The 25,814-nt window shown below is 37.7% G+C and overlaps 3 protein-coding genes across 6 annotated transcripts in view; 1 reads left to right on the top strand and 2 right to left on the bottom strand.

Moving 5' to 3' along the window:
• The window catches only part of LOC136880825 (E3 ubiquitin-protein ligase RNF8), a 142,363-nt gene extending 141,908 nt beyond the window's left edge, over positions 1 to 455 (bottom strand). For all 4 annotated transcript variants that reach the window (XR_010860952.2, XR_010860953.2, XM_067153372.2 and 1 more), the window contains exon 1: positions 89 to 455. Coding sequence is in view for 2 of the 4 variants with exons in the window: in XM_067153372.2 (XP_067009473.2) it covers positions 89 to 166 (78 nt within the window). In the remaining 2 variants the exon portion in view is untranslated. The remainder of the gene's footprint in view (positions 1 to 88) is intronic.
• A 340-nt stretch (positions 456 to 795) lies between these two features.
• Positions 796 to 7,949, top strand: LOC137502173 (PRKR-interacting protein 1 homolog). The gene has a single exon (XM_068229190.1). It carries the CDS (start codon positions 972 to 974, stop codon positions 1,572 to 1,574), a length of 603 nt encoding a protein of 200 aa, XP_068085291.1. The 5' UTR covers positions 796 to 971; the 3' UTR covers positions 1,575 to 7,949.
• A 10,798-nt stretch (positions 7,950 to 18,747) lies between these two features.
• LOC136881205 (ral GTPase-activating protein subunit beta) overlaps positions 18,748 to 25,814 on the bottom strand; it is a 179,943-nt gene continuing 172,876 nt past the window's right edge. The window contains exon 27 of the mRNA XM_067153914.2: positions 18,748 to 20,535. Coding sequence (XP_067010015.2) covers positions 20,418 to 20,535 — 118 coding nt within the window. The 3' untranslated portion in view covers positions 18,748 to 20,417. The remainder of the gene's footprint in view (positions 20,536 to 25,814) is intronic.

Genomic DNA, 25,814 nt, shown 5'->3' with positions numbered 1-25,814 from the left:
CCTAAAACATCATTTGAACCATGGAAGTTTACAATCGTAAACAAGATGTTGGAGTAGTACAAATTCTCTAACAGGACCAAAACTTTACCTTCCTACTATTTATATCCACTCTTCTCCCGCGACACTGACCGGTTAGACCGATTAATACAGCCTGTTCAGCTTCCATACCTAGTTTCTACTGTATAGCATTGAAATATATAAAACGAGAACAGCATCATCGGAATTAATACTTCGTTGACAGAAGTAAACATCGCATTCAACAGCTTCACAATCTACCCGCATGTAATGCAAGAACTCTCCATAAAACTATAGCAGTAACCTATGCACAAACTAAAAACAAGATTGATAGAACAGACCGACTCTTATAGCTTTGGACATTTTGAAGTCTGGATCAAAAGGTTCGAAAACCTGAGATTGGCCTCCATGCCCACTTACGCCTGATGCCTGAACCATAGCTTGCAGCTTGCAACGCCACCTAAACAACGTATGGGCAACTTTTGAACTAACCACCATGAAGCATGAGACATTGCTGCCACATGTAACAGGATTATCTACGTATTGTTTGTTTTATTTGCATTATGTATACTACTATAATTGTATAGCTATTAAATTAAATAAACAGGCAGAGGATTCCATAATCTAAGCATCATATAATTTCATTCCAATCATAAATTCTTTTCTCCTTAACTTTCGTTGTGCGGCTACAATTCATCAGTTCGCTTACGTTAGTTTTCCCCACGAGGTTGCCCCTCACCGATCTTTGCCGGTTTGCCCATTACGCAGTCTTTTGTTCTTTAACGAGCGTGTGTTTTCACTGTTTTCATTTCAGATTTATAGAGAACAGTTTTATAGGTTATGTTCAGTTGATTTTAGGTTATGTTTTTAGTGGCATGGACTAGCTAGTTCATAAAACCGCTTTGTAAAATTTGTATTGTTAATTGTATTTGACATTTAAAGTTCCCAGAAGGGAAATGATTGGAACAAATGATGGAGAGACATCTAACTCGAAGAAAGACAAAAATGAAGACTTGAAACCTATCATTGCCAGAAACGCCACTGATGTGCAGCGAATTAGATTAGAGAAGTTAATGAAAAACCCAGAAAAACCTGTTGTGTTACCAGAAAAACCCAAAGAGAAGAGTACTCCTCACGTTCCCGAATTTGTGCGCAATGTAATGGGCTCAAGTGCCGGAGCTGGAAGTGGGGAGTTTCATGTTTATAGACATTTGCGGAGAAAGGAATATGCTAGGCAAAAATGCATTCAAGAAAAGGCTGAAAAAGAACTTTTGGAAGAAGAGTATCATAGAAAACTTGAAGAAAATAGGCGAAAGGCTGAAGAGAGGACTGCGAGAAAGAGGGCTAAAAGGCTAAAGAAGAAGAAACATAAAGGAAAGAGAAAAAAGACGGATGGAAATCTTAAAGATTCATCTGAATCAGGTAGTGAAGAAGATGAATCATCAACGGAACATGTGGACGAGACAGAAGAACAGAGAAGACACTCTGACGAAGAACCAAAAAAACAAGAAAAACAAAAAGATGAGCCTGAAGACAAGTTGGACAATGAAGTAAACTAATATCACAGTTACTTTCATTCATTTTCTTTTTGAAAGACTTATTCCATGATACAGTTCTCTTAAGAGAAGAATGTAACATGAAAATTAATTGGACCCTAATCTCAAATAAGTCAGGACAAGGAAGTATTTCTTACTAGTGTGACATTTAACTGTATTACAGTAGTTAGTGGCACTTAAGCATACCTCTACATGTAGAAACAGCCATCTGGACTGAGTAAATTCATAGAAATATTAGGAATACTATTCAGACAGCTGGTAACTTCTTCAGTCATATCCAGGGAAAATCAACAGCAGCAGTCAAAGATATCTAAAATTGGACTGGATTCTCTTTCTACCGACGTAGCACATCAGGGATTCCACCTGAAGATTGGAGGCTACTAGTAATACGATGCGGACTTCCGAAATTTTGGACACATTCTGAACATCACAAATATGAAGAAAGAAAATTAGATGATTCTCTAAAGGAAAGGTATTAGTGCAGATTCATGCATTGGTTAAGCATAAATCATTTACATTACGTTGAAGACTTAGGCCTAGTTATTGCCATACATTAAGTTTGTCCTTAAAATACAGGTAGAGGAGTATTTCATATTGTATGAAGAAGTATATAGGCTATTGTGAATAATGCATAGTAATATAAACCTGATTCACAGACACTACTGTATGCAGAAAGCTGGAAACTTGCTGTACATGCAGAAAGGCTGGCAGCGACATGATCTGCTGTTAATGATCCGTGTGATGAATAACTAAATCCTAAGTTTTCAATGACTACCATAGGTTAGTGGAGCATTGCATACAAGTAAAATATGGTAGAGGACAACTTTTGTGATTGATGGTACTTTGTGAAGTGTGTTCAAAATGGACTGAAAATACGGTTGTATTTTTGAACTGGAATGTGTATGGTTTATTTTCCTCCATAATTATAGATTATGTGTAGGGGTACGAACATGCCGAGTGGATTACTCATCACTCAGCGCTCATCACTCCTTTCTCTTCACACAGGAAGCTGAGAGCTGCAAAACAAACCAATATATTTCAACTAGCTGATGTACCCATGCTTTGCTACAGAATTCTAGGTTAGGTGGTGTACACGTTGTGAGTAAGATTGTATTAAATTGCATAGCTCTTAACGTTACCCTAGAAACTTGACAGGCAGGTCACCAAACGTCTTTTTGTTTGCGAAGACTGGGTTAGGGAATTTTCACTGGATTGCTTACCATTAGTCATGATCAAATTGGGGAGTTTTCATTATAATGGCAGACACTCACTCTCCATCTGCCTTTTTCTATCCTCAGAAAGATTGTCTTACTGGTTTTCGCAACTGAAATCAACATAGGTCATTACAATGACGCCAGAAGGGACGTCACGATTAAAAGCAATGCTATCATATGAAATACTTGATGAAATGAAAAAACCACAAATTTTCTCATTTTTAACAAACAGTACTATGCTGCCGATTTAAGAGTCCAAAGTTCCAGAGTTGGAATGACCAGGCTGCAGACAGCCGTGAGCCATGAACACTCCCCTGCTATTGTTCCATTAAGTGTGGACACTGCCTATTCCAATCAGCACCTCAGAGTAGGGATTAAATAAGTGGAATACTATGATGAACCAGTGTGTTACGTACCAGTAGTATCAGAAAATGTATGAACCAGAGGAATGGCATGCTAAAGAAAAAAATTTGTCTTAACTCCCCAGCTATTTCCCGCCAATATTCAGGCAGGCTCTTATTCGCAGCAGTAATCACATCTATCGGAGATGAGTGGCAGCATAAGAGACAAAGAATATCACAACAAACAATGGTTGATCAATTTTATGAGCTTTCAATAATGTAGACCTTCACATTTCGTTTTCTTCCGACTCTGAAATAGGCCTACCACTCTTATCATAATTGGTACGAAAACTGAATAAAACATAAATGATCGGAAATTTTATTCTCTATAACTTTCATTATGTAGTACTTTTCGATAGGACCAATAACATAGGAATTTAAAAGTTAAATTTTAGGCGCCTTCCCCTAAGCTATCATTTCATTCAGGGTGAATAAAATTGTTTATAGCTTAGACTGTAGTTTCTTATTCCCTGACTCTATAAACCGATTTTCATTCAATTCTGTTTACCCATTTTGTCGTGGCTCTGCATTCATATGGACTTAGCAACAAAAATACTAATTCATGAATATCTGTGTTATCATAGCCGGTACGGTAAAAATGTATTAGACATTAATGATCGGAAATTTAATTCTATGTATCTTTAGTTATGTAGTATTTATCGATAGGACCACTAGTAACATAAATATTTGAGAATTAAGTTTTAGGCCTTCCCCTAAACTACCATTTCACTCAGCGTGAATAAAATGATTTATAGCCTGGAGTGTAGTGGCTCATTCCCCAACTGTACATACTGATTTTCATTAAATTCTCTTCAGCCACTTTCTCGTGATGCGTGTACACGTACATAGGCCTACAGACAGAAATTACGGAAAAGTAAAAAGTATATTTCTTTGTTACTATGGACATGACCGATACAGAAATATCATTCTTTTAAAATTCTGAGCAATGTACAGACAAAACTCTTATTTTATATATATGGAATATAGTGGCGTTCATGCCGGCACTTCACTCCTCTCTCTGCTCCTCCCTTAAGAATCAAAATGGTTTGATTTTGGAGCAATGTGCTTATTGAACGCTGTTCTGTGATTGGTTGACTCGAGGCCACGGCCACCTACTCATAATATTATCGGCCTATATTCATTAGATGTAAAATATCAGTATTAAATTAGTGGGCTACTTATTTAATATTATCTTTATACTCTACAAATTTTATCTTCTGATAACATATGGATTACTTTATTGAAATGGAAAATAATATTACATATCTACTGCTTACGTTATTGTAATGTCAGTTTTTCTTCAATGGAAATAGGGTTGACATGATAGTTGCTGTACTTCCGTGGTTTCATATTGCCTTCAATTCCTTGTAGCAAATAAGAATAACGCCCATGGTATCCCCTGCCTCTAGTATGAGACAATTAAAAGGCCCCAGGCCTTTTAGCAAATATTGAAATGCCTGCATTCTTCTTTTTCTACCATTTTCTTCCCACCTTGTAGGGAGACAGGTTCGAACTGTGTCGCACGTGTGGGTTTGATCCTGTTTTACGGCCCGATGTCCTTCCTGAAGTCAGCCCTATGTGGAGGGATGTAATTACTATTGCATGTTTCTGTGTTGATTGGTAGTGTAGTGTGTTGTCTAAATATGAAGCGGAAAGTGTCGGGACAAGCACAAACAACCAGTTTCCGAGCCAGAAGAATTGAACACACGCTGTTAAAGTCCCTGAACCCTGTCAGGATGCGAGCCCAGGACTCTCTAAACCGACGGCCTCAACGTTGGCCACTCATCCAAGGAGTCGGACATTGAAATGTCTGCAATGTCATTCTTAAATAGTTGTGGAATTTCTGAGAGTCTTTCTTCACTTCCTAGTATAAATGGTGAAATTCACCAAATTTCTGCCTTCTGTTGTTAATAGGATGTGCACTATACCTTCTGTCAGAACTTGAAATCAAGTACAATTTGCTTGCTACCATATGTTCATCTATATATATAAAATAAGTTTTTTGTCTGTACATTGCTCAGAATTTGAAAAGAATGGTATTTATGTATCGGTCATGTCCACAGTAACAAGAAAATGTACTTTTTACTATTCCGTAATTTCTGTCAGTCTGTATGTATGTATGTATGTATGTATGTATGTATGTATGTATGTATGTACACGCATCACGAGAAAACGGCTGAGGAGAATTTAATGAAAATCGGTATGTAAAGTCGGGGGATGAGCCGCTACAATCTAGGCTATAAATCATTTTATTCACGCAGAGTGAAATGGTAGTTTAGAGGAAGGCCTTAGACTTAATTATCGAATATTTATATTATTAGCGGTCCTATCAATACATACTATATAACTAAAGTTATATAGAATTAAATTACCAATCAATTATGTTTTATACATTTTTACCGTACCGGTTCTGATAACACAGATATTAATGAATTTGTATTTTTGTTGCTAAATCCATATCAACGCCGAGCCACGAGAAAATGGGTTATCAGAATTTAATGAAAACCACTATATAGAGTCGGGGAATAAGAAACTACATCCTAGGCTATAAGGAATTTTATTGGCCCGAGATGAAATGGTAGTTTAGGGGAAAGCGCCTAAAATTTAATTTTCAAATACCTGCTATGTTATTGGTGCTATCGAAAAGTAGTACATAAAAAAGTTTTAGACAATACAATTTCCGATCATTTATGTTTCATTCAGTTTTACTGTACCGACTATGATAAGAGTGGTATTTCAGAAGGCCTACAATATCGAAAGCGCATGACACTGATCAATAATAAATTTACACTGACCATTGTATGTTGTGATGTGCTTCGTTTCTTATGGTGCTGCTCAACTCCGATAGATGGGATTACTACTGCGTACCGAGTATAACAGCCTGACTGAACATTGGCGGGAAATAGCTGGGGAGTTGGAAAACTTTCTTCTTTAGCATGCCATTCCTCTCTTTCACACATTTTCTGATACTGCAGGTACGTAATACACTGGTTCATCATAGTATTCCAGCTATTCGATGCGCTGTTGTGAATGAGATGTATGCACACTTACGGCAGAGGCTCACTTTGTAGTAATAATAGTAGTAGTATGAACTGGTCTAGAAATACAATTTAAGCCTATTTCAAATTATAGCACCACAATTCACTAAATAACTCAAAAGTCAACCCTGAAAAGAGCCGTTTCTTAAGAAAAGCTTCTTCCTCTTCACTTTTATTAAATTCTACATTCATTTAATTCCAAATTAGCAGTGAATAGGGGGCTTCTCTGGCTTGGAGGAAAAAATTGCCTCCAAGTCAGATAGATTTTTCGGTTGCCAGTGTAATGAATTGAGATTTTCCGACTCATCGGGTAGTCCTAAGAAACAGATTAGTAAAAGGGCATAGTTTTCTCCCTGGAACTCTCCACTATTCGCCTTCCCCCGCCCCACTGAAAAAAGACGAAGAGTGTTCACGGATCACAGCTGTCTGCGGCTTGGTCATTCCAGCTCTGGAATTCCAGCATAGTACTGTTCGTTAAATGTGAGAAAGTGTGTGGTCTTTCATTTGATGGAGTATTTAATATGAAAGCATTGCTTTTAATCGCGCCATTCCTACTGACGTCATTGCAATGACCTATGTTCATTTCAGTTGGGAAAACCACTAAGACAGTCTTTCTGAGGATGTAAAATGGCCGGTGGAGAGTGAGTGTCTGCCATTATAATGAAAACTCCCCAACCTGGTTGTGACTGATGGTAGGCAAGCGGACCTATCATTACAATGAAAATTCCCTAACAGCCTTCATATGAGAAAAGACGTTTGGTGACTTTCCCGTCGCGTTTCTAGGGTAACGTTAAGAGCTATGCAATTTAATACAATCTTGCTCACAACGTGTACACTACCTAGCCTAGAATTCTGTATACAACGTAGAATTTCGTTGCGAAGCACGCGTACATCAGCTAGTCATCACTAATACTCCTCTATTTAACCATTATGTACACAGATAACTATGAACATTTGCATAAAAACAAAATTAAATTTAAAGAACACAACGCAATCTTCTCGTGAATACTACACAATCATAACTGGATGGAAAACGTTTCCTCTTTAATGAAGAAAGCGTGAGGGTCTCCCACCTGGTATTTGCGCCTTTGAATGATGAGTGAAGAACACTGCTATGAGCACTGAGCGAGAAGTAATCCACTCGGCATGTTCGTACCCTAAGGATTATTCTCTGATTGTAATGTTGCAGCTGTCAATATGTTGATTGAAATTAGTTGTAAACTAGAAGTATACAGAGATAATCTGCCCAAGAAGTGGTCCCTGTGATGTTTATGTTGTATTGTGGTTTGTGTAATATAATATTTGGTAGTAACCACAGTCGCATGTTATATCATTCTATTTTTGGTAACTAATTCTCCAACCATGTAGTAATTTAGTATATTATTCCAGTGTATATTACAAATGCAATTTATATTAAAGAACTAGCAACCTGACCCAGCTTTCCACGGAAACAATTTTGAGTTTATGGTGATATGCCTTATAAGATTTCCTTCGAGGTGACATTAATGTTTTTCTCCTGATATATGTATGTAACTCTGTGCTGTATTTTGCAAAGGCCCTTCCACCTGACTGTCTATTAGATTGGTCCTTTTTTCCTATACAGTCTTTATATCTTTTCTGCACTTTCACTAAAAGCGATGATAACTCGTAAACTATACATGGAAATTATAATATACTGTAAGGGGAATTTTATAGTACTTAAATTATTGAAGTAAATAAACAGTTTGACATGTTACCTCCAATCGGCCACAGTTGATTACATCTGAGTTGTCTGAAGTCTCATTGTCGATTAATGGATTGAGGCTATAAAGGAGCTATAAGAAACCTCTCTAAATGCAATTTTATTACAATTTTCTAAACATGTCTGACAGACAGTCTTAGATTGCTGCATCATGTTTCCTTATTGACAAGAATACAGTACAAACTTTCCCTTTACTCATTCATCGAACATTTGTGCACGTGATAGTCTTGGCAGCATGTCGAGGAGACATCACATTAAGCGGAAGCAAAAAATCTCAGACTGTTCCGAGAAAGAAGTTTAAATGATGAAAATATAAGTGATGTGTTGGTTTATCCTGATTCAGAACATGAGGTAATGCCGTTGGATATGGACAGTGAAGGCAGCATAGAAGATGATCGGACACATCTCCACTTAACTGCCCTCCATCTCAGCCTTTTATAGGGAATCCAGGAGTAAATATTGAAGTTAATGTTCCTAAAAGTATAATGCCATTTGTGGATTTAAAAAAAAAAAAATCTACATGAGTTTTATCTGCTTGTCATTTATCAAACTAACATGTGGATAAATCAGGTGATAAGTGGAGTGCTATGCCCCTTCCCAAATTATTCTTTGTATCAAACTTGGGTTGGAAACTTTAGGACGTGAGATTCATCACTGGAATTAATTGGAAACCTAAACTGAAGATGTCTTGGACTATGGAACCTGTTTTCGATTCCCCTATATTTTATACAGTAATGGTTGGGAGAACCTTGAAGTTTTAAATTCATTCAAATATCTGGGCATCACATGTCACCCTCAGCTATCTATTTCATAAACCATATAAGGGAAAGATCTTTGACAGCCATCAGAATTACAGTATATGTACAGGACGTCAAGACAATCAATCACCACTGATCTGCATCTAGGGTTTGTCGCCCGTATAACAGATTCCCTATCAGTTGCTTACCTAGTCTTTTCTTAAATGATTTCAAACACTTGGAAATTTATCAGATACCTCCCTTGGTAAATTATTTCCATTCGTCTTCCTATAAATGAGTATTTGCCCTAATTTGACTCCTTGAATTCCAACTTTGTCTTCATCTCACCTACTTCTAAAAACTTCACTCAAGCTTATTCATCTATTAATGTCACTCTAAACCATCTCTCCACTGACAGCACAGAACATACCACTTAGTTGAGCTGTTCGTCTCCTTATTTCCAAGTCTTCCAGCACGAAGTTTGCAACATTTTCCACCTTAGTTGGCTGATAGCAGAAATCGTGTTCACGACGACACTTATTTATAACAATACAATTTATCATGTCCCTTGTATTTTGTTATAACCAAGTTCTATTGTGTTATAAAATGAAATCCCTGCATGGTGTCTGTTCGTGCAGGCTAATCTTGAGAACCACCAACGATCTCACTTTCATCATCCCTATCCATCCGTCTCTGCAGCATAACAGTTAGTGTTATTAGTTGCTGTCCTATAAGTTGTTTCAAATTTATAAAATATCTCCCTTGGTAAATTATTTCTATTACTGATACCATGCGCAAGAAAAGACTAGGGTACTTTGACCACATCCTGAGAATGCCAGATTCACAACTTCTGAAACAGCTAGTGCAGTACAATCTTGCTTCAAAAAATACTACAACTAGATGCAGATGCATAAAAGAAATTAGAGAGGATTTTTTTTAAAATGGCCTTACATTGGACGACACTATGGATAACAAAAAAGTAAACACAACACTAAAAAATATGACTATAATACTCACAAAGAAGAAAATCCCAACTAGAATATTCTCTACACAAGAAAGGGCAAGAATATGAACACGTATGAAGAAATACTGGTAGGACCGCAAGGCTCAGGCAGTTCCTACCAAGAAATCGACAAACCAAAGGGTTGATTAAAGTGATCCAATGTGGTCTCAAAATAAGAAGAAGTTGCTGTCTTTGGGGCCCCGGCTTCGATTCCAGGTACTGCCAGAGATTTAGAAATGGCAGGAAGGTTGGTATGTGGTTGAAATGGTACTTACAGCTCACTTCCATGGAGGGGTTATGCGTGGAAAGAGCTGCACCACTTCTGGATGAGGCCACGAGTTTACTTTCATCTTTCCTAACCGACCTTCCTCAGTCAGTTCTGACCCGTGATGGGAAAAGTACAAAATAGAAGTCATTAGACTGAGTTACAGTTGCCCAGTAAATATTTGAGGTATTCGGTTGCAATTACATATTACTTTTTTCAACAAATAATTACTTTTTTTAAAATTTTTTTTTTGCTAGTTGCTTTACGTCGCGCCGACACAGATAGGTCTTATGGCGACGAAAATAATTACTTCATAGAATGCTAGGAGTCAGAAAAATCACTGACTTTTTCTTTCTTTTCACCTGGGGCTGGAATGGTACCTCAGAGTTTGAAGGAAAAATATGTTACTTTGTTTCTGTGTTTTTTAATGTGGGCACACTAAGTGAGTAAACAAAATACCTTGGGACTTGCAAAATTACTAAAAAAGCATTTATTAAAAGTAAATTGAAAACTTTTACTCAATTACTTCCCAATTCTGCTTCTGACCTTCATGGTAATATGTTTATGAAGTCTTGGGCGTCATTCATTTCCGTTCCCTTCCCTTTCTATTGCTGAAAATTTCATTCTTCAAAGGATCAGACCTCTTTCTTTTCTCCATCCGATTAGTGTTGGCTTCCCAATTGTAAGTCCTCTTAAAACAACAATCGCAATCCAAAATATTTTGATCCGTTTTTCAATGCTGCAGAACCTCCGTGGCTCAGGTGGCAGCACGCCAGCCTTTTGCTGTCCGTGGTTCAAATCCCAGTCTCTCCATGTGAGATTTGTGCTGGACAAAGTGGGGGCTTCATTCATTCCATTCCTGACCCGGTCGAATGGTTTGAAACAGGCTGAGGATTTTCATTTTAATGTTGCATAGAATATTTATTGAGGAAGGCTTAGGGACAGCTCAAATGGCTGAGACATTAGCAGTCATATTGAGAGCATCATTATTGCAAGATAGATCGTGGTGTGTTATCTACCTGTTCACTGAATAAGGTAACACACACCTTTTCCCTTTTGAGGAAGCCGACTCCAGTTTTGGAATACCCAATTTCTCTGTAATTATCCTATTTTCTTAGAATCCAAAAGGCCTTTCTTGGAATTGAATAAACTGTCACAAGGTGAAATGTGCAGAATTTGTAGGCAGTTGTTACTCTCCTCATAGAGGTGCCTACTTCCCAGAATGTAACGATATTTATTTATTTGTAGGGTATCAAGGGAGCTAATCTGTTGTTGGAATTAATTGGCCATATTTTAGATTGTACTTATTTACTTTTCAGCCTGTCATTAAAATGCAAAATAAAAATACATATGACAAAATATAATGTTAAATTTCATTAAATTATTTTATGAACAATCTGCATAAGTAGAAACGTATCAGGAAGAAAAAGAGAACAAATACATTTAGCTTGTTCTTATAAACTTGCAACAAAAATACAGTTTATACAGGTTCTTCATTTAGGAGTGGTATTAATAAGTAATTGTTGTCTGTCCTCTCCTACTTGCTTGATACACACTTTTTAAATTATTCTACATGGTATCACAATTTCACTACACCTTCCCCCTAGTTACGCAGAACAACTCTAAAGCATCACATCACTCACTGCTGGGATAGACTTTCTTTCTTCCTTCCTCCTCTTCATGGTCACTGTGGCTCTTATTCTTCACTTCACTTAATAAATTGCTGTCCATTTGTACGTCCATTGTAACAGAGTCTATTTTTCACAGCAATTAAAATAACTGCAACTTATAATTACTTTTATGAACACAGTCTTCAGATTGGGCGGCATTTATTTCTTCAGTTGAATTCCCGAATGGAGGAAATCCTAATCCCAACTCAGGTTTAAAATGACGTTACAATGAGGTAGTTTTATATATATATATATATATATATAACTATTTGTTGTATTATGTAAGGCTGAAAGACACTTTCCTTATTAAGGAATTTGTTGGCACCACAAATTACCTGGTACTATACACAAAGTGTTGCTGAAACAAAGTTGTACTGTATTTGTTTTGACCATACACAAATTACATTTGTAATTAAGCATAAACACATTGCTTTCAAAAATAATTGTATTGAAATTGTCTCAGGATACATCTGAATAATCAACCTCAACAGATGGAAAAGGCTAAGAATAAAACAGTCTCTATATAAAGGCTGTAGTCGACATGCGCACATTCTGCTGGGATAGAACAGTCTCCCATGCTTATTTTGAAGAAGAGAATTTGGTGATAATTTAAGTAACAGTCCTTAAGGTACTGCGGCGGACGGCGTTTCCTATTTGGTTGGCAGGTTAGGTTTGGGGGTGGAGGTCTGTTTTCTTCTGCCTCAAGTCTTTGATTTTGCATGTCTTCATCTGCCTCAAGTCCTTGATATCTCCCAGGGATTGGTTCGTTCATCCAGTCAGTGAAAATGAAAGGTTTATATTCAGGATGTTCCTCTTGTTGACTTGGGGCTAGTTTCTGATCAGTAAATGTTCCAGTCTTCTTTGGAACCTCTGTCCTAAGTATTTGGTCAATATGTCTTTTGAGGCTATAACCATCATCTAGCTAAATCTGGTAATGTAAATGACCAAACTTTTCAATGACTACTCCATACTTCCATGACATTTTATTCCCTTCATAGAATTTTACTTGGACTCTGTCTCCCACGCTTAGATTGCGATATCCATGAGCCTCCTCTTGATTTCTTTCCTGTTTGATTGGTCAAAGAACATCTAGTTTGATCTGTAATGGTCTGTTCAGGTACAATTCAGTTGGTGATTTTCCACAATCTAGAGGGGTAGCACTATATTTCATTAGGATCTCTTGCACTTTTCTGGATGTAGACAAGGGCTCATTTGACATAGCTTTTAGTCGACGTTTTAGCATCTGGATGTTTCGTTCTGCCACTCCGTTAGTTGCTGGATGTCCAGGAGCTGTGAATTTTTGGAATATACTGTGTTTCCTACAGCAGGATTTGAATAGATCACTTACAAATATTGTAGCGTTATCAGAGACTATCGCTATTGGGAACCCATGAAATGAAAAAATTTCTCTTAATAGCTCAATTGTCTTAGAAGCTGCCGGAGCTTCTCGAATTACCTTGATTTCACAGTTAGAATTAAAGAAGGTTCAACCTATTCAATACAAAATGTTCACAACATATTATTTAACACTAGTAATAATATTTAATACTAGTAATAATAAATAATATGTTGTGAACACCTTGTACAACACATTTTGTATTGAATAGGTTGAACCTTCTTTAATTCTAATTGTGAATCTCAGTTCAATACGGGAAAATGAAGTTCTTAACTTATAATTACTTTGATTTCTGCGCACCTGGATTTTGCATCAACAATTAGAAGGAAGTAGAAACCTTGAAATGGACCTGCATAATCCATGTGGACGCGGCTCCAGTTTTCTGTAGGGAAGTCCCAATGGTGAATCGGTGCCTTCGCTGGAGAGGATCGAATGTCAGCGCAGGCCTGACAAAATTTTACCATTTTCTCAATGTCCTTATCGATATTCTTGCAGTAGCAATACCGCCTTGCTAAATGCTATTGGCTTTACGTCGCACCGACACAGATAGGTCTTATGGTGACGATGGGATAGGAAAGGCCTAGGAGTTGGAAGGAAGCGGCCGTGGCCTTAATTAAGGTACAGCCCCAGCATTTGCCAGGTGTGAAAGTGGGAAACCCCGGAAAACCATCTTCGGGCTGCCGACAGTGGGATTCGAACCCACTATCTCCCGGATGCAAGCTCACAGCCACGCGCCTCTAACAGCACAGCCAGCTCGCCCGGTCCTTGCTAATTGTTTCATTTCTGTAATCCCTATATGTGTGCTATGTAATTCCTTCAGGACTAATGGCTTGAACTTTGAAAGAACGACGGTTCTTTGACCCTTGAATAAGATTCCATCATCTAGTGTGAATTCATTGTCTATGGATTCTGATGACATGACCTCTGCTTTGATTTTTGATAACAATTCATCGTTTTCTGTTGAAATTCAAATACTGTCAGGATTTTATTACGTGGGTGCTATTTCAGCGATAGTTGAATAACAGAGTTCATGAACTTCTTCATTCAACAATATATCTTTTGAAATGTGCGACTGATTGACCGTTTGACAAGCAGTCAACGTTGGTATGTTCCGAACCTTTCTTATACTCAACTTCATAGTCAAACCTCAAAAAGGAATGATGCATATCTTAGCAATCTAGCAGAAGTCATAGCTGGTAATCTTGAATTCTGATGTAAGATTCTGGTAAGTGGCTCTTCTCTGTTATCAACTTAAACTTGCATCCAAACAGATACACATAAAAATGGTTGACAGCGAACATAATTACTAGAGCCTCACGATCCAGCTGGCTGCTTTACGTCCCACTAACTACTTTAATATTTAGAAATTTCATGATCCGTATTGAAGTGGGATTACAATATTTAAAAATTAATTAAGAAGGTTCCTCCTATTCAATACAAAGATATTTATTAATCTTGACCGAAACTAGTACCTCATTTGAACGATATGTGATTCTTTCACATTAATAAATATCTTTGTATTGAACAGGAGGAACCTTCTTAATTAATTTTTAAATATTGCACCAACTACTTTTACAGTTTTCGGAGACGCCGAGGTTCCGGAGTTTAGTCCCGCAGGAGTTCTTTTACGTGCCAGTAAATCTACCGGCACGAGGCTGACGTACTGGAGCACCTTCAAATACCACCGGACTGAGCCAGGATCGAACCTGCCAAGTTGGAGTCAGAAGGCCAGCGCCTCAACCATCTGAGCCACTCAGCCCAGTGAATGCAGATCAGTAGTTACTGATATTGATTCAACAAATCTTTGGGTTCTTAATAAAAAATCACACACAGAAAAGACAATATAAATTACTTAAGAATAATATTCACATTTATTTTCCAGGATGTAAAATTTAACTATCACACAATAATTACAACACAATTTGTAGATCATTTATTTACAAAGAACTGCTAACAAATTTGTATCATCTTCTGACAACTTTCAGAAATGTTTTATAATTTACAAGGGGATTTCAGTACTATCCTATATTACTAGGATTCGTTCTAGAGTCACATCAATAAATATTACAATATTACAATAAACCACTGCAGTGGACACATTAAGGCCACCACAGAGACCAAGAAAGTTGAATTACAGCAACAGACTCCCACAAAAAAGACAAGTTCATTGAGACAATAATACACAGCTTACTGATGATATAACAAGTTAAAAAAATAAAAATTGAGAGATCTGTTTCTTTTTAAATAATGGTTATGTCATTCCATTTCAAGAATTTAACTCTTTAACTTAACTACCAGCTGGAAGCTGATTAATGTTGAAGAAAGTAATCGGAATGATTTGAAAGTGGAAATTATGAGAATATTCCAAAAGAGGACAGTCAGTGTGTGTCAAATAGAAAACTCAAACGCGAGTGAACTTATAAATAACTGTAAATAATAGTTCACTGAATTTAGTTGATAGAAAAATGTGCTACCTCTCTGAGCAGTATTTTACTTTTAAGGACCCTGATAATCTGCCACAATGTTATTTCTTCCGCCTTAAACTCCTTCATGATCTTCAACAAAAATTATGAGTTTTCGATATGCTTTTTACGATAAATTATTCCTTTTCAGGTACTCAAGTTCCACAGTGTTTAACTGAAATCCTTCACTGCTGAATTAAATTCAGGAGAGTATGGATTTCATAGAGTATCAAGAAACAAATGAACTATCAGATCAAAAGTAACTGGACATCAGAACTAGTGCCAACATGTCAATATGACTACCACTGCTGTTATAAAAGGCACCTGGGCACTTGATGGTTCAATGGTACAAGGTAACTGCACAGCAAGAGAGCTTAGTGACTTCAAACATTGAATTGCTACAGGTTGCCACATGTGTAAGCAATCCGTTTTCTCAGGATGCCTAAGTCGACTGTTGGGGATGTGATTATGAAATGCAAATGGGATGACACAACCAAAACTAAATCATGGCCAAGTAAGCCTTGAGTGTTGATCAACAGGGACCGTCAAGCACTGAAGAAACTGGTACAAGCAATCTCCTGACATTTTGTGACACCATCACCTTTGCAGCTGGCACCAAGAGATAGGAGGACTGGCGTTCAAGGCTCAGGCATGTGCACATTTTGTCAGTGAATGGTAAGTGCCACATTTGGTGGTGTAAAGAGCACTGCCACTAGTCTCGGTGACTGGAGATGTGTATTTGGACTGATGAATCATGATGAACCATGAGATAGTCAGATAGAAGGGTGAGGGTGTGATGAATACCAACCATAGGTAATAAATAGCATATTAATCCATATTGAAGAGCAATATGTAGATCATCTAGTAAGACCGAAAACTTTTTTAAGGTTAAAACTGTGGCAGTATTAAGACAGCAGTAGAAATTGATTGAAATTTCTTATTTTATTGTTTTAATTTTTTTTTTGTTGTAAGCCTATAAGATTTTATTTTGTTTAGAAATTTGGACTTGGAAGAATTCTGTTTTAGAAATCCTTTTTTGATATGTTTTATCATTTTTTTTGGTCAGAATTTGTGAAACGGCGTGTACTTTCACGCGCGGTTCTGGAAGCGTGTTTCCTTTTGCGTAAACTAAGACTTTTCTCGAACATATGTCAGCAAGAACAAAGATACTTTTGATTGGAGAAAATAAGATTAAATGTAAATGGTAAAAGTGAAAGTCGAGGGTGAAGTCTGTTTTCTGATTGGTTCTTTTTGATGGCTGCACCATTTCTTGTGTCTTGATCTTACCCAGCTCTTTCGGTGGGAGCGAGGTAGTATCTGTATCTGATCATCTGACCATCGTAGCGAGCGGTCTCCTTGTGGGAAAATCTGGTCTCAAGGTAAGCACTGCAACTTCATTTAAGTATAATATTTTCCTTTTCTTACGCAGGAGTTTATCCTCGACTTTTACGTTCATCAATAAATTCGTCAAGAGAGAATGAAATAGCAAATGAAGTCTAAGGTAGAGGAGCTGCAGACTGACAATATGAACCTGAAGACTGTAAATGATGCTAATGATTGTGCAGCAACTTCCAAAATCCAGGATTTGGAGAGAGATGCTATGTCATTACAGATGAACTCCTTCGTGCTTGTCTAGAGCTAAACCATATGCAAGTGGCATGTGATAGGATGACATTTTCCAATACAAAGTATAAACTTAAGATTGATGAATTTCAGGATAAACTTCATGCTGAAAAAATGTCCTTATCGGAAATTGCCAAGGACAGAGACTTGCTGAAGGATCGGAACAGAATGTTAGAGGTTGGGTAATCACAATCTTAGCCGGTCTTTGGAGGCTGTGAAACGTCTTCTAGAAAGCAAGTCTGATGTAGAGATCATCACTCTGAAGAAAGAGGCACTTGAAAATATAACAGTGCAAGTACGAAGGGAATTGACTGACACGTATGAGAAGCTGGAAAATCTTGCTAAAATGGAAGCAGCAAATTTGCGACAGATCAAAGAGGTTAGAAATGGCTTTTTGATGGAAGTAAAGTCATTGAAGTTTAAGTTTATGGTGGATTGTGAGAAGAACCACCATGCTGAACTTTTGAAGACTGATTTCCAACAATGGACTGTGTATACTTCTGTTCTTGAGAGAAAGGTTGATGAACAGAAGCAGCAACTGAAGACTTTGGAACAGCTTGAGAAGAATCTTCATGAATCTCAAATACACCTTGAAATCCAGGAAGATTACAAGTAACTAATCTCATGTTTGTTCCGTATTGAAGATAACAATAAGTAAGATTCTATTAGAATAAAATTTATTGTAGCCACCTATCCAATACAATTCACCGTTTGTGGTGATTAAATTCTAAGTGTATATAAATCACTTTTATCAATTTTAATTCCTAGATATATTGTTGAATTTTTTATACTAATCTCATGGGGGCCTGATTTTATTGGTGTGTATATAAATCACTTAGAATTTTATCACCACAAACTGTGAATTGTATTGAATAGGTGGCTACATTAAATTTTATTCTAACAGAATCTTACTTATCCAGGAAGACGCCTGCAATTCCTTGTCGGCACGCTTCAACAAGCAATCTGTGGAACTCCAGCACTGTAGAACGGAACTTTCACTTGCCCAAAACAAGATTGCCACTCCAGAGGAACAAATTCTGGAAATCAAATGCACAACTGAGCAGCTATCACAAGATGTTGAGGCATCAGAAATAAAAATTTTGGAGTTGAATGAAGTGGTTAATAATTTAGGAGAAACCACTGCTCAACAGGAGAAAGAGATTGAAGCACTGAACGAGAAACTGGACCATCAGAGAGACTATGCTGAGGCTGTAACATAGCAGGTAACCACTCTTTTTTTTTTTTTTTTTTTCCTTGGGGCTTTACGTCGCACTGACACAGATAGGTCTTATGGCGATGATGGGATAGGAAAGGCCTAGGAGTTGGAAGAAAGCAGCCATGGCCTTAATTAAGGTACAGATCCAGCATTTGCCTGGTGTGAAAATGGGAAACCACGGAAAACCATCTTCAGCGCTGCCGACAGTGGGGTTCGAACCCACTATCTCCCGGATGCAAGCTCACAGCCACGCGCCTCTACATGCATGGCCAACTCGCCCGGTGGTAACCAATCTATCGAGTGACTTGGAGTGTCACAAAACTTCTCTCATCAAGCTACAGAAGCTACAAACACAAATAGTGAGCAGCAGAAACAGATCCACTGTCTCACTGTAGAAATAGAACTACACCTCACTTTACAAGTGAAAACTATTTAATATGTTTTTTTAATTAAATAGTTTTCACTTGTAAAGTGAGGGTTATCGATACGGATCTATACGATGAAGTATTGTACTAACACAGCAAAATGCGAGGGAATCTGCTGAACAAATCAAGGCACACAAGGGGTTATTAGAATCTAGAGAAAAGCAGCTCCAGGAACTTGCACGTAGTTCTGAACAAGAATGCAAGGAAAGCCAACGCTACATGGCGTGTATTGCTGTCCTTGAGGATTCAGAGTCTAAAAAAGAACAAGAGTTGTCATTGGTTCTTAAAAAGTGTTTGCACTATCTAATGAGAAAGTAAAGCTAGAGGAGATGTTCCACGGTCTCAAAAAGAATGCTGAAGACCTGGAAAGATGGAAAGCGAGAGCAGAGATAGTGAACGTTTCAGACATTGCTGGCTGAAGCACAAGATAAAGAGTCACAGTGGAAGGAGAGGTATTTGGAAGTACATTCACTTATTGGACCCTTTAAGCATCATTTGGAAGCTTACAGAGCAGAACGTCAGCACCTGGAACAGGAGAAAGGAAAGACAGTAAGTGAAATTCATAAGCTGGCTGACCAATATGCAGACAAATTGGGCCATCAATTTGCGACACATGGTTACTGAATGAACAGAATTTTGAGCTGAAGGAAGACATGCAGAAACTGAAGCAAACTGTCAATAAACTTCAGAGAGAACATGCCACTCTGAACGCATCTGTGGCAACCTCTGTTAAGGGCAAGGAGAACTACATGCCCAGCCGCAAATCTCTTCTGTCAAGTCCTAGTACTAAGCTGTTCTCCCAGAAGAATACCATGTGAAATGCATTTTAATATGGTATATATTTTTGATTGTGGAATCTATGAACTAAGCCCCCTGAGGGTGGGGCCGGTAGAATAACACTGCCTGTCGTAAGAGGTGACTAAACGGGGCCCCAGGGGTTCTGAACTTTGGAGCGTGGGTTGGTGACCATGGGACCCTTAGCTGAGTCCCGGCACTGCCTCCACTTACTTGTGCCAAGCTCCTCGCTTTCATCCATCCTATCCGACCTCTCTTGGTCAACTCTTGTTCTTTTCTGACCCCGATGCTATTAGTTTTGTGAGTGCTAGGGAGCCTTTCATTTTCACGCCCTATGAGGCCCTTTGGCTGATATCTTCATTTTTTGAAGTAAATGATCCCTTGCATTTTTTCCTTCTGATTAGTGTTACATAGAGGATGGTTGCCTAGTTGTACATCCTCTTAAAACAATAATCACCACCACCACCTCTATGAACTCATTTTAAACTTTGTTTTGCATAGTACCTGTATCAAGTAACTAATTTAAATTTTAAGTAAGTTTTTCTGGGGATTTTATCTAAATGTTTTAGCAGCATATGTTGAAAATGAACATGAGATTCAGGTTAAATTGCCTGCACCTAATTGTGATATTGAGGAAGGACAGCCGTTCTTTTTCCTAAAGTCTTGAGGTGTGCAGGTTACATATCGAGTACACACTCCACACTGACATACTTGTTCCATTCAATTATTCAGTATTTTGAGGAAATACTCTCTTGGTCAATACCAGCATTGTCTGGCCAATCTAATTCTTCAGTCGTGATCTGGCACAACAAGATTTCATAATAATGGAATGTAAAACAACTTAACATTGTCTAGAAAACCTAACTTGGAGGGTCACTGAAGAGATATGTGAGAAGCTGGGCATCAGTCATCTCACACCTGTACTTCTGAACCATGTCCTGCACCTTCAGTCTTCGGCGAACATGAGGAGGTTGATAGCTAGAACGAGAAGACAATACTGCTTTAAACCCATTCAGACACAGTGTCCATAACAATGTACACACAGCTTACTTTCTAAGAGCAGTCTATACATCTGAAAGAGCTTGTAGGTTTCCATACACTTCTTTGCTTTGCTTTTGGTAAAAAAGTGCTACCTATCAGGACCTATCAGTGAAGTCATACTGTTTTTATTGCATAATGTGCACACCCTACTCTTTCCTTTAAAGTCTGAAAATATACTGTATATATATATTCCCTGCCTAATGGACGCATTTCATTTTCAACAAAAATTGTCGTAAGTAATATAATAAGAGCTCCAGAGCTCAGAAGATACTGGCAGGAAGTCAAAGCCGGAACAAGAACAAGACCTAGACACTAAAATGAAGTTGGTTGTTAGCTCGCAGTCCATAGAGGCTCAACTCGATGTACATAAAGAGCTCCAAAAATTCTCTAGAGAGTATCTGGAGCTCAAGTTATATTTATTGTGACTATTCGGCAAATAACTACCATATTAAATAAACAATGAGCATAAATGTGCATAAATATACAAGAAATCAAATACATAAATATTCATAACCAAAACAGAGAACAAAACTTTCAGCACATTTCATTTACACTCTTTGGGCAGCAGTCTACAAACATACTGCTTCATCAGAGTAACACAGTCACATAAACATAACACTGAACACACAAATGAAGCCGATATTACAGCAAAGAAGCTGTAAAGATGTTTGGGTACACTCACTAATCTGATGAATTTCAAGTGCACATAGATGCGACAAAGTGTTCACACGAAATTAATAACTTTGTCATGAAATACATCTGTTGATTGGCTGAAGTTCCTGATATTCTTACACCGGATTAGTAACTTGAGCCATGAGCTAAAAAGTTTAATATTTAACATCTTACAACTGAGGTTAACCAGCTGCACATACAATATACTGTCCGCAAAGGACAGCAGTTATTTCTGTTGCACGTATGGAAAGGGGCTGACAGCAAGCAGTATTTACTGGTAATGATGATAAATGAATGACGGAGTAATAATGATCAAGTTTTTAAACAACAATGCGTAAAAAATCTAACTGTGATTGGTTCTTTTCAATGTGCATGAAACCCACTCAACAACTAATAACCGAGGATTTGCTAATAACTCAGTATTGTCTGAATACCTGCAGTAGTCAGGAATGGCATAAGGCTATATGTTAACAGCAGATATGAAATATTAGTAAGGTTTTCTTTTACCAATAATTTATTACTGCAGTATTTTATTTCCATTTTTAAGTTACAGCGTGATTCAGGTGGCAGTGCACCGGGCACTCATATTCTCGGATTACATGGTTCAAATTCTGGTCACTCCATGTGAGATTTGTGTTGGACAAAGTGGATAGGGACAAGTTTTTCTCTGGGTTCTCCAGTTTGCCCCATCATCTTTCATTCCAGCAACACTCTCTAATATCATTTCATTTCACCTCTCAGTCATTAATCATTGCTCCAGAGGAGTGCGCCAGGCTTTGGCAGCCAGCACAATTCCTATCCATGCCGCTAGATGAGGACTTCATCCATTCATTGCATTTCTGATCCGGTCAAATGACTGGAAATAGGATGAAGATTTTCAAGTTACAGTACGCTGTATGCCATCTGTGTTTTGTTACCTAAGTTGCATAGCTGATACTAGTTACAGATTGATCTGTATTTTTTTTTAATTATATATATATATATATATATTTTTTTTTTTTTTTTTTTTTTTTTTTTTTTGCAAGACCATCAATGCATTGCTAGTACCGGTAGTTGCTTTACAAAATAATATGAAATTTACTACCTATGATAACAGGCTTGCTGTTTTACTACTGACGGTATAGATTATTTTATATTCAACATAGTGCATGTTTAAAATGTCTGATCTCCTCTGTTAGTTTTTTTTATTTTTTTTTTTTATTTTTTACATAAAAGACACATTCTAGATTTTTTAATATACGAATTAGAAAAAGAGGTGCACCTATTATATACAAATACAGCATATAGAAAGAAAGGAATCAGAAGAGGAAGGGGAAGCAACAGAAAAAGAGACAAGGACAAATATGAAAAAACAAACCAAAAGGAACAATCTTGACAGGAGGGCAAGCATCAACACTTATCTGATGAAGCTGGGAAGGAGATATGAGCTCATCAGGGGTTGAGAAATGATGAGGAGAGCGCCTGTCCTTGTCACCACCTAGGCTTCCACTGAATATACCATGATAGACACATGTATGTTATATGGCTCGTACATTTCTTCTTTAGTCTTCACCGGTGTGTTTTTATTCCATAGTAGATTCCACCCTCTGTGATAGAAAACCACTCTCAAGTTATATTCTCGTGCTGATATCCCTGGCCAGTTCTGAATTCATTTCCTGACTTCAGTGCTCATTGGCTGAATGGTCAGCATACAGTCTTCAGTCTAGAGGGCCCCAGGTTTGATTCCTGGCTGGGTCGAGGATTTTAACTTCTCTTTATCTGCATGTTACACACCACAATACCAAACACAAGTCCGACTCGCTGGCTGAACGGTCAGCGTACTGGCCTTCGGTTCAGAGGGTCCCGGGTTCGATTCCCGGCCGGGTCGGGGATTTTAACCTTAACTGGTTAATTCCAATGGCACGGGGGTTGGGTGTATGTGTTGTCTTCATCATCATTTCATCCTCATCACGACGCGCAGGTCACCTACGGGTGTCAAATAGAAAGACCTGCACCTGGCAAGCCGAACCCGTCCTGGGATATCCCGGCACTAAAAGCCATACGACATTTCATTTCATTTCACCAAACACAACAGAGACATGTAGTAGCGAATTCATACGTCCCTCCACAAAGGGTTGGCATCAAAATGAAGCATCCAGACGTAAATATGGGTCAAATCCACCTCAATTGTACTGACCCCAATAAACTGGGAAGAAGAATATGTATAGGAAACAGATGGAGAATATAAATAGGGAACATATACAGCAAACAGCTGCAACCTTCATCAGTGATTACTGATGAGTGATGACAAATAAACATTGTTCTGAGATAAAGAGAGAATGGACGTAGGTGAGACAAGAGAATGGAGAAAACGAGGGGTTATGAGTGCTTCTTTATACCTGAGCAACAGTTGATGTGTAAGGACAACAGGGTGTGGCTAAATGTTTAAAGACTAATTGTGAAAATGTGATCAAGTATGGTTGATGGAGCCAGGTGTAAATGGGGACAGGAAGCTCCATGTTATGGGTTTTGCATGTACTTGTAAGTCAGAATCTTTTTCTGATGATTTCAAGGTAAGCAGCATAGAAGAGAAGAAGCCACAGAGCTAATTAATGAAGGATTATGAAGGTGCTTGGTCCATTCAGAGAGGCTAGCAGATCACTGCATAAGACCATTCAAACTGTTTTTATACGATACGATCATTTGTTTTCTTAAGCTCTGTATTCATACATGGCCAACTTGGAAGATCATACCTGATAGGACAGGTAGTCACAATAAGATTTTCAGTATATTAATGGAATTTTTTTATGAACAACTTTGCACAGTTCATTTGCTCCTGCCATCAACACCGTGAACTTTTCGTTTCAGTGAGCATATTTGCGTCAATCAGTTTCAGTGGGTTCACAACTTGATCAAATTTTGCACCTGGTTTTACATTACCATGAGCATGGAAATTTTTATTTAAGTTATTAATTTTCATAGCTACACCCCGACCGCGACTGTCTAAGAAAAAACTTACATCTACACTTTCCGATGACGAAAGTTGTAGGTACTGGTAGAATTAATTTTCGATGTATTTTTCACTTGCAATTCCGGTACATTTATCTCTGAAGTACATGCTGTCTTATCATTACTATCACCTAAGATGGAAAATGTATTTAATGTCATAACATTTGAATTTCCTTAGGGCTGGGATTTATGCCTCCCCTTGTGTTTCTGTGTTCTCCATGTGGACCATGCAAATTGCCGGTCTACAGCACGGTCCATACAATTAGAGGTTAAGTCACCAAATTCACTTGATGTCCCGATAACATCAGCATTAAGAAGATGTACAATATTAGAAGGATCCACCTTTCAATACTTCGTTGTAAGTTGAACTAAAGAAGTCACAACTTGTTTATTGGGACCGGTTTCGACACATTACAAGTGTCATCATCAGTCAAATAGTAAAATAGGGCAAGATATAAAGATCTTAAAACAACTAACACATTGAACACAGGCAAAAAATTAACATTGATTCATATCGTAGTAATTCAGTTAATGTCCAAAACACAATGATCGCAGTCAAGAGATTGTGTTTTGGACATTAACTGAATTACTACGATATGAATCAATGTTAATTTTTTGCCTGTGTTCAATGTATTAGTTGTTTTAAGATCTTTATATCTTGCCCTATTTTACTATTTGGCTGATGATGACACTTGTAATGTGTCAAAACCGGTCCCAATAAACAAGTTGTGACTTCTTTTTAGTTCAACTTACAACGAAGTATTGAAAGGTGAATCCTTCTAATATTGTACATCTTCTTATTTCTCTATTCAATACGGAACGATCATGAAGTTTTTAACTTTAAATAACATCAGCATTAGTATTCACACTGGAACAAGACAGCCTCTGTAAGAGTTTATCTAAATCCTGACGTAGCACATTAATTATTTCATCCTTCATTTTAAGTTTGTTTTCAAGATGTTTTATTTGATCCTTTGTACACCACTCGCAAACTTAAGAATCACTATCTTTAAAGTAAGTCACATTTACCTTAGCACATTTTTTCATGTATGCGGAAGTTACAGTTTATATAAAATATACCTTTTCGTCACTTTTTTTGTACATATTTTACAAAAATTACCATTTATATGGATCAAAGTTTCAGAACTAGTAACAGACAAAATATACGCAGTCAGCATCAGTGCCGGATTAAGGTGTTTGGGGGCCCTGGGCTATTTAAAAATGTGGGGCCCCTTCTTCGTAACCAAGCCCCCCCCCCCATTAGGCAGCAGTGGGGAAGGGTACATGTGTCTTCGGGGGTGGCAGTCATTATTGCTACCACTGCACCAACGAGATCGGCAATTTATTATTTACGTCTCCGAGTATTCCATACAATGTGACTGAAGTTTAAAATATACTTCAGGATTCCCTTTCCTTGTTCCTAAAACCATCTTCCTAATGCTCATGCTTTCCAATTCTGTAAAGATCTAATCTCTCTTAAAACAGCAGAGTTAGTATTACACTATTCTCTTACCTGTAGAAGATTCCAATTCACCAGTAACAGTCTCTTCAGTCAT

Source organism: Anabrus simplex, chromosome 9 (assembly GCF_040414725.1).
Source record: "Anabrus simplex isolate iqAnaSimp1 chromosome 9, ASM4041472v1, whole genome shotgun sequence".
In the NCBI taxonomy this organism is placed as follows: domain Eukaryota; kingdom Metazoa; phylum Arthropoda; class Insecta; order Orthoptera; family Tettigoniidae; genus Anabrus; species Anabrus simplex.
This window is presented reverse-complemented; position numbering and strand designations above follow the sequence as displayed.